Source organism: Metopolophium dirhodum, chromosome 3, assembly GCF_019925205.1.
Source record: "Metopolophium dirhodum isolate CAU chromosome 3, ASM1992520v1, whole genome shotgun sequence".
In the NCBI taxonomy this organism is placed as follows: domain Eukaryota; kingdom Metazoa; phylum Arthropoda; class Insecta; order Hemiptera; family Aphididae; genus Metopolophium; species Metopolophium dirhodum.
The window spans coordinates 28,059,905-28,075,834 of record NC_083562.1 but is presented as its reverse complement, the minus strand read 5'-3'; the positions used below and the strand labels follow the sequence as shown (position 1 = coordinate 28,075,834).

The window sequence follows — 15,930 nt, the reverse complement described above, 5'->3', positions numbered from 1 at the left end:
AGATTATATTTCATTATTAATTGCAAAATTCCTTTTTAGCATTATAAGTCGAGGAAAAGTTTTGCATTCAGCAATATACTCCTTACAAAATTTAGACAAATCATTTGACAACTTTTTAGGATGGTTGTCTGAAGCAGAATCATCTATGGAAACAATTGAAGCTGAATTTGATAGATGTAATACACTCAAACGTGAAAACACTACAGCAATGAACCAACTCAAGGTATGTAATTGATTATTATATGTAACATACTAACATAAGTTTAAACAACAGATCTTAAATGATATTTGGTATTTAAATATTATTTAATTAGTAGTATTGATTAAAGGTTCTATGCCTATGCCCCTAAAGCTCTTACTATTTTTTATTACTTATTGTGGCAAAGACACAGTTAAATGAGTAATACTTTCAAATTTAATAAATTGTTATTATATTTATTCAAATTCGCCTTTAACAGTCAAGAGTTTATTCATGTGTCTCACATTGTTCATAATTTTACTTAAAATATTTAGGAAAAGGTAAAATGTATGTGTAAACTATGTGTAGTTGTTGGTGCTAGAAATATAATTTATAGTTTATTACTTATTAATGATATATGCAATGCTTGGACATTATACCTCAATGTACGTTATCCATTAACCCTAGATCGCTAACCATACGTCAATGTGACGAACACTGATAATTTTATTGCTGCTATTTTTAGGTATTTTATCTAATTTCATTAAACCCCCCCTTGTATCTCTCATATATTATGTTCTATATCTATCCCAATAACGTAAATTTAACGAATTTATATTTTAAAAATGAGGAAAATGTTTTTTTTTACTATTATTTTCACAATAAACAGTTATCCAAAAGTTTAATTATTGTGTTTTTATTAATTATATTTATGATTTATTAATTTAACCTGTTAAAAACCGTCAATTGTTCATAATATTTATAGTATTTGTCATATTGACGAATGGTTAGAAATAAAGGCGGATAAATTAGGTTAGTTATCTAGGGTTAAATATAACTTATAAAATGGTGTGTAGTTGTAATGTAACCTAAAGATACTTTTCTTTTATCTATAGAAAATTGTTCACATTATTATATTATCACATATTAACAAAATTAATTTTTAATACTATTAGCGGTAATATATTATTTATATAAATGTTGAATTATGAAGTAGGTCGCATAAATACTTGAGACTTAATACCATATAATATAATACTAATGGGATATCTAAAAATGTTCTACCTACCTAATCTATAAACAACAAGTTAGTAACACTTAAATGGGATTACTGAAAAATACAATTTTGTTTTATCTCAACGGTTAAATTAATAACTGATTAAAAAAAAGTATATTAAATAAGATATAATATATATTATAAAACTTAGATTTTTATAAAATAATAAAAACGCGAGTTGCTTGTAAATGATGCAGGGCATACAGATAAAGAACATGGCTGCATTAGTGAGTGACATAGAAGGTAAAGAGAAGGAATAACAATGGCCTTAAAATCATTAGTACATTTTGAAAATGAGACATCTAGAAAAGTATAGTAAGTGGTTTTATGATTGGCATTATGGAAATTGTGGTGAAAGAACGATACAATTTATGACTTAAGTGTTGAGATGATGAGCCTAGCTCAGGACATAAAGTACTTATATCTATTATAAGTTTACTTGAATATGCTAATATTTATACAAGCCATTTTTATAAAAACTGAAAATTTTAAAAATTTTGTTTTTATAGCCATTTTATGTTAATTAGGTATCTTTCATTTCATCAAAGAAACAACTTCATGTTATTAACTATATCTCATTTTTTGTTATCTAATAAAGTAATCTACAAAGTACAATCTACATATTCCATGCAGAGTATTTTTTAGTAGATAATTAGACTTAACTGGTTAAAAATTTGATTTTTATGTAACTAAATAATCCAAAAATTAGAAATATTTCTTTTTGAAATATAAAATTAAACAAGTGGTCAAGCTGGCATAGTTAAAGGGAATGTCCAGTGTGTATGTTACTCTGCATCATTTATGGTGACAGGGTCTAACCACTGAGAATTGAGATAATTGTTAAAATCCCCCCCCTCCCCCAAACTAATGAAGTAGCCAGTAGGTAAGAGGTACAGATTTCTATACAATATTAGATAGCGAACTTCCGCTATGAATATTGAAGCGTCAAGGTCGGTTGGCAATTGTATAGTATTTTATATGGTTAATAAGATTAATTATGATTTATTTTGTATTGTATTTTATTATTTCTAAACCTGTAGTTAAAAAAAAAATAAAAATATTTTATGTTTACCATTTTATTTTACCATTAAAAATGATGTTTTTTTTAATACATTTTGTATAATAAATGAAATATTTTTTCAACCAAAAAAATTGCGGCCGTCCACAGTTGAGCTTCACTTGTAAGTTGTAACAATGTAAATTGCATAAAAGTTCCTTATCTAGTGTAGTAAAGAAGTCTGTGTTAATAGGTAATAAATAATATATTTGACCCTCCATGACTCATACGTTTTTAGTTATTTTTATTCCCCCCCCCCCCAAAAAAAAAAAAATTGGGTTATTTAAGTGTCATGTTTATGATAATAAATATAATACATTTTGAAAGAGGGTCGTAAGCACGGTTATCTACCGTGAGTAGATAACCGTGGCCGTAAGTATTAAGACAAAAAATATAATTGCGACTTAATAAGTTTACGAGTAGAGCAAGCGGTTTTTTTCAGTTTTATTATTGGTTGGCCGGTAAAAACCTTTGCCCCTCCCGCCCTATAAAACTGAAATAACGCCACTGATAAAATCACGAAAATTTGCAAATTATTTTGTAATTAAAAATTTGTATAATGTTCAATTTTTATAGCAAAGACTTGAAAGATTTTATAGACATATGAAGTTCGTATTCGTGCTAAATGATATATTTAAACCACGAATTAAGATACTAATTCGTAATTTAAACGTAAGAATAATGATTTTAGTTATTTTGCTGTAATTCACATTTCGCAGGGACTAGACATTTTTACGTACATACAAATGAATAATGTATTAATGTATATTATAGTATTTTACTGTGCATAATAACATTTTCCAAATATTTAAATTACTTTTAATCTTATTTATACCGTATATCCGCAGTATACCGCAGTGGTGGCCAAACGGGAGATAGAGATCCCCCATGGTTTTTTTTTTAAATATTTATAATAATATATTTATTATATAGCCAATAGTCATATAGGTATAAAAAGTAACCATCAATTATATTTTTAATGGTCAAAAAGTGTATGTCAAAAAATCAGCCACGTCCCCCCATATCCAAATCATTTGAAGTTAAAATTTTAAACGCCAATGGTATAACGATTAAAGTATTACTTACTAATAGTAAAATAAATTAAATATTGATAATATTATTGAGTATTTATTGCACAATACCTAGGTATATTATACTCAGTGATAATATATATAATAAATACAATTATTATATTATATTTGCGGCTACGGTTTTTTTGTCAACAAAACTTTATGAATTTGTATATTGTATAATTTGTCTTCTACTTTCTACATCAAATTCTCTTATCAAATGTCGTAATCTGGCTTTAATAAATATATGAAGCGAATAATATTATCCAATTAGATTATTAATAATGCTATTTTTTAAACATTTTCATCTAATTATAGATACAGACGTACATAGTTGTAAAATGTATGTTATATACTTATTTTGTTTATATTTTATTTTTAGTGACGAGGGGGGACACTTATATTTTAAAGTTTATTTTCAACTTTGATCTAACATGAATCCCTGTGACTACTTAATTTAAGTAACGCTCATTATGGGTAGTGTGAGGGGCTTTCCCCACATCTGCTCATTTTGAACTTTGGTTTACTAGGACTCTAGTCCCTGTAACTATTAAATCCTAGTTACGTCTTTGATCACATTCACCTGGTATATGTTAATTGTTTATGTGTAAGCAACCTATACATTTTCGATAAAAATAGATTGCACCTAAAACTAATTTTTAAATGGTACACTTAAAATCAAAAAACAACTTTATTCATTACGCTTAATATTGAAATGGTTACCGTATTATTTTAAATTTAAACTAATATTTTACTACGATATTTCAGTATTTGCATTCTTATTAAATAATGAATACTGAGCTTAAATTTAGAATTTAGTGAATAACTAATACACTAAATTTTCAGAACCATCATAATAAATGTTTTATGTGAACAGTCATACTTTGATAAAAAAAGAAGAAATATTTTTTTGACCATCTGGATTTTATTAGATTTAAAATTGATACTACAAGCTTGTACATATCTATATGTCACTATGTCAGTACTGACAATGTCCACGTCAGTGTTATCTTACACTCCCGACTCCCTGTCCCTGTAAATGTCTGTACAAACGATTGCTTTGTAATATTTTTTATTGTAGTTGACATTTCTATCTCGAACAACATTCTAAGTTTTGTATTTTATTATATATTTAACGTTGGACACTCATGGGTTTTTTTTTATGAATGTGTAGTTTAATTTTTTTGTTAATTCAATGAAAGCTGTATAGGTACATCTTAAATGTACAATAATTTATGGTAAAGTATAATTATATTTTATTTTCAGTATAATAATAAAATAAATTGTTTTATTGGAAATTGAAGACGAAAATTGTGTCCTATTTTCCAAAATTAGTTTAAATGTGAGTATCAAGGGATAAATAATATTAGTGTAACGTGTATTAAAACTTTTACTCAACACGAAGTGAAAAGTTAAATTTTAAAAATCTGCGTTAAACATATTAATGAAATGTTTATTGAATCGTACATAAAGTTATTTTTATATATAGATAGTCGTTAGACGAAGGATAAGTAAAAATATATTAATGATACTATAATTTATCAATGTATAACTTATTATAAATAAATTACACGCAATTACATGCCGAAGTGGAATATCTTACGATATCTCCCCCTCACTCGGACCATCGAGTGATCTCCCCCTCACTCGGACCATCGAGTGTTTCAAAAGTGAACATTCACTTGAAAGGGGTAAATAAATATAAGTTATATAATCAACTTTATTGTTATAAATTACGGTCCTTCAAGTTAAACAAATGTAATTTATTAATTTATCATGTTAATATATTTTTAAATAATATCATATTTTGTTAGTAATATTATTTTTAATTCTTAGGTTAGATTTATACAATATATAATATAAAAAACATTAATTAAGACAATATGGTAGTTATAATAAGTAAAATATTTAGATACTACAATAATTTAATATTGGGTATTGTGGTTTAATTTAATGTGATACATTCACGATTCACATTAGAAAATTTAAAAATTCGATCTTTAATAAAAAAAAATGTATACAGTATACATCTTATAATTTATAAAGTACCTCTCGGAACTTCGTCGGTATAGTTTTTATACATAATATCAAATATAAAACGAACGGAAATTAGATCGATGCTTTATGTATTAGTCTTAAAGTTATTACCTAGATTATACCATTATCATAATATAACATGGGTGTCATTATAATATATAATATAAATATATCTTATATTCTGTGATATAAATGTTGATATTTGAATAATAAAATAAAGGGATTGCCACTTGTATAAGCAAACAATTGTGAAATCAATTGAGTATTGAGTATTGTGTATAGGCTATTATTTGAATGTTATTGGGATCTTGTATTCTTGACTATCCCGTTTAAAGGTATAAACAAGTAGGTAGTTATTTCCAACACAACTTTGTAAAGAATTTAAATCTAAAAACTAAACAAAACTAAAACTAAAAACTAATTCGTCTAGATAAATCGATTATAAGACACACATCCTTCGTTCTTTCTGTGCTGTAGTTTTAAGTACATTTTTATGTCTATTGTATTTTATCATCATTGGCTTATGCTTTATTCGTATTATATATTCAGATATTCTGTATATTATCATGGATAAAATAAAAAATAAGAATTATTTTATACTTCTATAACCAATATCGTATTATATTTAGAATTGTTTAAGCATTTAAAAGTTTAGAACAAGTGTGAAGTGAAGTATAAAATGTTGTTGGTACACTACCATTGGATCATTTAAATTGTATAAACGCTTATAAATAATTATGGATGTACCTATTGATTTAATATTTCGTTATATTTTGTAAGCTCGAACGTATATTTTTGGAACACGAATAAAAAATATGGCTTGCCATTTAGAAAAAAAAATCCATCGATAAATTCGGTCAAGTCTACCTACACTGGTATAATATATAATCACACTGGTCAATGATATATGAAACGATGATCTTCCCTGTTTATTTGTATCTATGTGTATAGACGAATGGGTGTATTATATACGAACATTATAAAATGATACGCATACGAGTACGAGTAGGAGTAACTAATGTCGCCGTCGTAGACGTTATTATATTTCGTATAAAGTCCAGAAGACACAAATCATGTCTCGGAGGTGCTATAAATACAAGAAATCGAACCGGAATCCAAACCGGCGGTGACCGACGACGGCTATTGGTGTTGGTCACCTATGACCGATTGTTGTTGGACGTGGCGGCAGCGGTGGCCCTACAAACGACAATATAATAATATAATAATAACACGCTCGCCTGTACTGAAGGTATATTAGATAGCAGTGGTGCACACACGCCCGAGTAATACTGCGTGCTTACACGTACATACGCGGGCACGGTAATATACACTCGTATAAACGCCGCGCACGTGACCCGGCACCGCAACAACCTCTCGAGTAAATTGCACGCGCCCGCCGTACATGCGCCCTCGGCGAAACAAATATTATATAGGTGTATCATCCACTCGCGGTGGCGTCTCGTTCGTTATTGCCGCGTCTCTGGTCCCTCACACGCGGTCTGTCTGCGGCGTCGGTTGGTGGTCGTCAGCGCCCCGCTATTGTCTCGCGTCATGTCCGAACCGTTGCGGCGGACGTCCCGTGACGGTGGCTCGTCATCCCGGCAAAAGATCACGTCCGCATTGCAAATGATACGGAAAAACGCTGTGTATCGGTCGATCGCGACGCGGTTGGGACACGCGGCTGACGTAACGCCAAAAAAATGGAAAAAGTCATCGCTAACGGTACAACCATCGGCGTCGTTGTCGCCGTCCGCGCCGGATGATGGTGGCTTCGGCGACTGGCGCACAGATGGTCTGCCCGAGCACTCGCACCGTAGGCCGTCACCACCGTGCGCCGTCACCCGTTCGGTGTCCGACTACGGTGTGGTGCAGCCGCGGCCGTCAACGCGCAGGCAACACGTCAGCAGCGACACCAAACGCGTGGAAGAAGCGTACAGACGAGGGTTCTGCGATGGTTCCGTGGCCGACGTGTTCCTTATGCGGCAAACCGGAAGCAGCACGCGACAGCAGCAGCCGCACCAGACGACCGCAGCCGCCGGAGGAGGAGGACGTCGACGACCGCGTCCTAGCTCTATGGATTTCGCTGATGGGCCGCCGTGGACGAGACTTAGTTCGTCGTCCACAGTTCCGGCCGGTCTCGGCTGCGGCGGCCTGTCCGATAAATCGCACGCTACTGCCGCGGTAGTTGTGCAGCACAGATCGTTACCCTCGTCAGCGTCCCGATTCCAGCGGCACCGCCGGCTCTCGCTGCCCGTCTCGTCCCAGGGCGGCGGCAGTGGTAGCGGAGCAGGTTCCTCTTCCGCGGTCGACATGGAATCGCCGTCGGCCACTGTACCCACCAGAGCCGCCGCTATCGCGCTCCACCAGCTCATCGAATGTTACCGGAACGGTTATCGAGTGACCGATCACAAGATCGCTCTAATGTTGGACATACTAGATACGCAACAAAGACTTGCCAAGGTAAAAGTAACAAGTCCTAATGGGGTGAAATTTTTTTTTCTCTTTCGTCCCCGGGCTGATGAATTTCATGTATAATATTGCGTTGCACACCCGTCGTACGAAAGTTACTGCGTATTATAAATTAAACTATGTATATATTTTGCCCATCTAACCTATCTGTTTTTTTTTTAAAAAAAACATAATTTCAGGATTAAGTTAGGTTCCGTGTACCAGTAAGTAGCAGCCTATATAATATAGTATTTCAATTTCCAGCCGATTTATATATAATATATATTTATATGCGTCCATACGTTGAGCGCAATTGTTGCAGCGGTTGGTTCAATGTGGTCTTAAAAAATTACAGAGGGTGCTAGACTTTATAGTTTATATATAACATATTATACAGAGTTAGTTTTTTTTGCGCAGAGTTTTTGAATATTTGCAATGGTTTTTTTTTTACTCGATTTTATCTCAAATTGAAAATAGGAACGGATAAAAATATTAAATTTCAAACCCAATAAAACGTTTACTCTGAAAGTATATATAGTATATATATTATATACATATAATATAAGTAGTATAGGTACATTCGACTTATGCTCTACTTCCAAATCATTCGCCCTTCTAGGTTAGATTTGCATAATACATAACGTTTGGCCGCCTGGTCTGAAAGCATTTTCACGTTTCGTCGGGAAATCATGTCAGGGAAACATACATATATATATATATATATAAATTATGCTGTAAAAAAACTATTTCCTTTTTTCTTATACCTGTTCCAATGAAATATTTAGTCTATCTAGTTGTTTTTCTCAACTTCGAGCCCTTCCGCTGAGTTTGATAGTTATTTTTAAAAGATGACAAAACTTTGCCGATTTATAGTGTCCATTATTCATTATGGTTTGTATACCTAGATGATTCCGATACTGGTGATCCCCTCGACAACAAAATAAAATAAATAATCATTAAATCCTATTTGATTAATTGCTATAACAATAAAAAAAATGTATTTATTTATATTATTTAAAATAATGGTAATTAGTTTTAGTCTTAACATTAGCCTTTCTACGGAGCGTTCAGATTTATATATGATATATATACTATATAGATATTATATATTATGTGTTTGAATATAAAAAACTAAGCTTGTATAATTATTTATACTCATCAATTTATTGTCACCATAAGTTATTAGTTATTACTTATTAGGTACTTACCTAATTATTACGGTAACATAGTAGTGATTGGATACATTTCTTAATTTATTCACATAAATCTGTTTTAAACCATAAATAATCTAAGGGTTAGCTTTTTTTATTACAAAAAGGTATGCACATTAATATACATATGTTTTAAATTCATCATAGGTAATATGTATTCAGTATTATACTGCATCTATCTTTCATTGGAACTGTATTTTCGATTTTGTAACAAAAAAAAGAAAGTTTTTTCTGTCATAAAAAAACTTATACTCCAAACATATATTTGTTACATTTTGGTATAATGCTAAAAAAAATTCTATTTAGTTATGAAATATATTATTCTGTCTTGAAACGTTACAAAAAATATTCTGAACAGCACCATAATATTGTCAAATCTGATTGAAATCCTCTTGTTATATTTGACTTAGACATAGGAATCAAAATGATTGATACACGGGATATCACGGGATTATCGTGATTGATTATTTTGTTATTGTTATATTATACGAGTGTAAGCCTGCAAGTTATACGTGTTTCGTTCTTAATAATAATAATAATAATAATAGGTTCTATATGTGCATTACGTATATAATATTAATATATATTATGTTTTGTTAATTTAATATTCCAAAATGCTTATTATAGCTTCCGACGTACGAAATTTGTCTTATCATTAATTGGAATATTAAATAATACTTGACACAGTTTTTCATTGAGTGGGTTAAATATGATTTCATATTATTCGCATCTCTCTCACTATATAGGTATATTTGGGTGTAAATTAAAAATTATTCGGAGGTCAATAAAAGTATAATTCTCAAAGTAAAACATTTTAGCATTGACTTAATATCTGTTGAAGTGCTTCGGAAGTGTATAGTCCACATACATATAATACTATAGTCTATAGTATATACTGTACGGTGCATAGGGGAAAATATACGAGCCCAATTCTATAAAACAATGCACTTTCAGCTTGTGTTCGCTTGTCTCTGCGTTTTTCTATAATTGTACGCTGAATTTTTTTTTTAATCAATGCCAGAAGCGAACAAGAGGTCTCTCAACAAGAGCATCTGACCTCATTGTTTTAAACTCCCGTATTAAACGTTCTTTTTTACATACAATGAACGGGATTTTACGGTGTTTCATTATAAAAGGTTGTGTTTGCAAGATAAGCTTTATTATAATTTTGGTGTTTAGCACATCTGTGAATACTCTTTCAGTTATTTCTTTAATTTTCTTCTATAATCTATAGTAATTCAACTCTTTTCTATTGATATATTTGAAATAAGTGGTTGAAAAAAATCAATTAATTTCAGAACTTTGCACCCAAAATAATAAATTTTATTGTGTGATGAATTTGGATTCATACCCTTTTTAGTATTTTGAGTACAGATTACCGAAATATATTTGAACTCGGGTATTGGGTGCGTTTTGAAAGCATGTGGGGTATTATTTTATATTAAAATTGCTGTACCAATTTGATAGTTTAACTGATTTTTCTGTTATTTCAAAAGTATACAAGACATTTTTTGTAAGCTATCTTATTTCTGTGTTACATTATATATAAATACCGTCATTCATATCTTTGATATTTACTATTTAGTATCAGGCTTTTATCAATACTGATTTTTTTATAATATTTTGATTTCTGGTTCTATTGGGTATATTGCCATTTTTTCCAAATACTATTTAACATTAACAAATCGGCTTTATTTGTGTGCAAATCCCTAATTTACTTTCATATTTGTATTTTTCTATTGGAATCTTTATTAATGGTATTAAATATAATATATAGGTAGTGCTGTGTGATTATGAATAGTTAATAGTTAGTAATTTGGTAAAAATTATATGATTTATAAAAATGTACTGTTAGTAATTCAATTTTTAAAAGTTCTTATAGTAACTAGTAAGAAACAATACTATGAATTTTTTAATTACCTATGTAAACTGTTCTGTAGAAAATTGCAATGCATAACTCTTATGAGTTATGACCAATTAGTTTTTAAAAATTATTTGAATTTAGTTTATAATATATAATAATAGTTTATTGGCCATATGTAGTTGCATAACAGTAGTTTGAATAAAATTGTCGAGTATAATGGCCCAATTCACCACTGAGGAAAACCTCTTATTGGTGAAATTAGAGTACTATAATATCCTAAGTAATTAAAATAGTATAAACATTAAAAATTATTAATAATAATGAAAACATTAAAAGACAAAGTATAAAAATTAATATGAAAGACAAAAAAAAGAAAATATAAGTATAAGTATATAAGTGAAAAAATCAATAGGTTGTTATTATAATTTAATTAGAGTAAATATTAATAATCTGATGTGTATATATCAACTATTGGGTATTAATATGGAAATACATTTTGTATAAATTAGTATTAAATCGTTATCCAAGTTCGGAGTTATTTTGATTGCAAATAATAGATCTTCATTAGGTTTTATACTAACAAAACTAAGCCTTAGTGAATTTCTAATATGATATAATATATACTTATACTTATATTATATTTTTAAATAATAAAATTATGTCTTAATGTTAAATATTCAACGTATTGATAATGATGCAAATGGCTTATTGAATCAAAATTACAACTGTTAAACCTATAATAATTTTGTTTATCGAGATTATTGTATAAATAATTATTTGTATAAAAAGCGGTAATATAGTATAGGTACCTATGGAAGGTAAAACCAAACTGATATACCTGTAATCTGTATAATCACAATTATTGCAAACGAACGTTAACAGGATGAGATAAAAAACTTCCCAGCTAAGTTTGAGAAGTAATTTCATTATTTGTATATATTTTTTGCAAACCAATTATAAAAGTAGGTAATTTTAATTTTAATTAACATTTTTAACTCGTCTACATGATTTTATTACATTTAACTCAATTTGAGTCCAGTCTCACACAAAATCTATATGTGACTACAGCCAACGTGGAAAAATCAACGTAAACTTTGCATACCTATCTACCTACCTACCTACCTACCAAAAATAAAATGTTTGAGAAGGTTTTTTTTTATTGCTCTGCTTATGATACATACTACGGTCTACAATTTATATTATATTATATAATCTCGTTTTTTTTTTGTCGCTGTTGGCACAAAGAATATTTTGATGTTAACACAAATTTCATAATTTAACATGTCGTATGTGTTTGTTGGACATAAAACTACAAATAAAAATAATGAAAAATTACTGGCGTACATAACAAGAGAAAATGTTTGCATAGAAAGGATTTTCGAGGAACCTTATGGTCTTGTATTATGGCTCTCGTGAGAATACTATACTATAGCTGTAGCAGCAACGACGCGTTAAAATTTAATTAGACCTATTTTGTGGCTTGTTTCCTTTACCACCCGCTAGTTTATATTTTCTGCGTGATCGACATAATAAATTGATGTTTATTCGATTGGCTTCGCGATCCGTGTAAAAAATTAAAACGTTCATATCTGAAAACAACTTATATCCCCCACTATTACTGGTAAAATATCTTCCCCCGGGTATATATATGGCACGACAACAATTTTAATGAAGATGAGGAATTTAACAGATGCATTGCTCTTTCTCTCATAACGCAATCATTACAGTCTATAATCCAATTACATAATGCATTCTCAATTAACTGTAGTTTATATTATTTACACTTTATCCGCCAGATGTTATATCCCATTAATATTAAATTAGAAAATCATCGGATGCACAAATCATTTAGATGATCTATAAACCTACGTAGGCTCATACATATTTCACTTATGGTTTGTTTGTAGATACCGTTTGCAGTAATTCAGATATTTTAAAAAGTATTCTATGACAAATGACTAACAGAAAACATGTTATTTATTTTATATAAAACCAACTCATTTATTTTATCAACAGGAATTACAGCAAGAAATGGAAACAAAAAGTCAATCATTAAACTCGCTTGATACTAGTGGAAGAAAACTTCTAGGAAGTCTGTCGTCGCAGGAAGATGCCGTAATGCTTCAAAGACGGTTAGAAGAAATGAATCAGCGTTGGAACCAATTGAAAAATCGTTCTGTGACTATTAGGTACCTATTAACATTTATAATATTTTAACAATGGCCTAAGTTGCCGAGGGTCTTTAAATATATATATATATATTATCTATATACAGAAGTTGTAATATTTCGATGTTATAAACTTTTTTTAAAAAACTATAAATAACTGTGAATTATGTAGTGTATGTTATACAATATACATATTACTTTGTAGTTAAAAAATGCAATAATATATTTAACCTTTAAAAATAATAAATTTTGAACTGTATAATATGTATGCCTTTTTTGGGTAGGGGTAATTGGAACCTGTCATTTTACTTGTGCCCCGAGGGATATGTACACCCTGTTAACTTTCATTTATATTATATGATTGTAATTTATAATTCCCAAGAAGCTCATATAGCACTGAACCTGTGATATTGAAGCAATCCCGTTGGACTTTGATCATATTTAGTTTCCCCCTTTTAATACGTGACGCGTCAGGAGTAGTGTGACCTTTTGAATGATTTATTCGCGTTATGGGTACTAAGTTAAGCTCATAAAATTATCAACGTTTGCAATTGGTTTTTGTTAGAAATTTTCGGTTGGTAATAAAACTCCGATAGTAATTTTAAAGAGTATTTTTTTTAATTTTTTTTTTACATAAAGGTAATCTGCATTTCTTGTATATACCATATACGTATAGATATAATATACTATATAGATATATATTATGAATACACGCCATGACCCTCGTTTGTTAAAATGTATTATTTAAACATGCTTATACGTGTTTAAGGATATTTGTAAAATTTAATCTATAATACTTCATATATTATAATGTCATACATCTTTATTTTAGAAATCGATTAGAGAATAATACGGAACATTGGAATACTCTTTTACTATCCCTGAGAGAGCTAGTCGAATGGGTAATTAAAAAGGACACAGAAATTTCAAGTTTTGGTCCTTTAGGCAACGATTTGGTCACGCTACAAAAGCAACAGGTAACCTACAATTAATTCACATTTTGTTCTAAAACAAAATATAATACAACTATGTATTACCTGTTTATGATAAAAATTGAATGTATTATAGGATGATCATAGAGGGTTCCGTAGGCAATTGGAAGAGAAGAGGCCAGTTATTGATTCTAACCTACGTAGCGGTCGCCAATACATTAACAATGAATCCCAAATTGCATCTGCCGTAAAAAATGAAGGTAAGAATACAATTTTATAAAAAATACTACTTTAAAATAAAATTCTAAGTAAAAAAAACTAAGAATATCGCTATAAGCTTTAGGGGTCGAATGTACCTGGTCATTTAGTAACCACTTAACATATGTGTTAAATTTGAATTCAATGATAAATCATAGTAGGTACCTACTTATATAAAAAACGATTGTAAGAGTTCAGATGGTCTGTTTGTCAGCTTATATTACTTACACTGAAATCTTGTATTCAATTATTCAAGCTTTTTTTTGTTCAAAACAAAAATGTTATCATAAATAAATCGAAAAAACATTTAAAAAAGTAGAACATTTCAATATCTATAAATATCACTACAAAAAGAGTAACAAATATTAGAAGGATTCTGGATTTTAAATCCTGATCGTAGCGAAAGAATGTATTGATTTTACAATGATTTTTTTCTGTCTGTCATCAACTTTTAGGGCAGTACAAATGCTTCAATTTTCTATTTCAAAATCTTTACTGATTTGAAAGTAAATCTAGAGCTGGTACATTCGAGGGATAAAAATTCGAAATTTGCAGTAGTTTTCTAACGCGTTGGGAAACAAAAGAATTTTGGCAAAATCTATTATATTCTTTAATTTTCATTTTTTTTAGTTTTTTCAATTATTGTCAATAAATAATTTTTCACTCGATAAAAAAACTTGAAATTGTAATACAAAGTTCATAATTTATATAAGTTGTGAAAGGAATTCTATACAAGAATACGTATATGTCAAGACGAGTTGAGTAACAAATTATTTGGTTCAACACTCGAAAGATGTATTTATAAATTAAATAATATAATCGACGTGTCTGGGGTCTAGCGATAACGGAAAAATAGTACAAGTTAGGCTTTTATAAGTCAAAACAACCTATAAATTGTGGGTCTATGAAGCGACTATTTCTGCAGTCACATGCCCGCGGTGCAGTACGTCGCGTCCCGAAGAAAACAGGAAGAGTCCTGGTAGGCCCGTACGACAGTGTTGCCGCAATCATAAAAATCTAGTGTTGTTTAGTGTAATTTAAAAATAATAAAATAATTTTCATATTTATAAATTTTGTAAATATCATAATAATAATAATCATAGTAATAACTACCGCTATAGCTAGTTGTACTATTAAACATGTTTATACTTTTGTATTCTTGAATTACTACATAATTTCAAATGTCAGGTTTTTATACAAATAATTTTAATATATTTTTAAAAAAAAACAGAACCTACTAATGAATTTATGATAAACCTGTGTGGTTCACGGAGTTCAAGGCCACTTGATCTTCTTAAAACTTAATAATGCCAAAAAAGTAAATACTAAATAGTAATATATAAATATTAATATTTTTGATTCTGAGTGATGAATGTATTGATTTTACAATGATGTGTGTTTTTTTTTATTTTTGTGTCAGTGATCACGAAAAATGCTTCGATTTTCGAAAACTTCCGTGTAACCATAGGTGCAGTTAGGGGTACTTGGGGTGACTATGATCCCTAGTTTTATCCGTAGCCCCGGCAGTTTTTTAATAATTTTTTTGCTAAATATATTAATTATCAGGGTTTGCGCTGCTGATACAATTTTAGCCCCCCCCCCCCCCCCCCCGCTTCCATAAAAAATGTATCTAGTATAACGAACTTTCAT

General features: G+C 29.9%; 1 protein-coding gene across 5 annotated transcripts in view; it reads left to right on the top strand.

The window, feature by feature from the left end:
• LOC132941079 (utrophin) overlaps positions 1-15,930 on the top strand; it is a 58,652-nt gene that overhangs the window by 31,435 nt on the left and 11,287 nt on the right. For all 5 annotated transcript variants that reach the window (XM_061008941.1, XM_061008944.1, XM_061008943.1 and 2 more), the window contains exons 51-54: positions 40-223; positions 12,939-13,111; positions 13,923-14,067; positions 14,159-14,282. In XM_061008941.1, the coding sequence (XP_060864924.1) occupies positions 40-223; positions 12,939-13,111; positions 13,923-14,067; positions 14,159-14,282 (626 nt within the window). The remainder of the gene's footprint in view (positions 1-39; positions 224-12,938; positions 13,112-13,922; positions 14,068-14,158; positions 14,283-15,930) is intronic.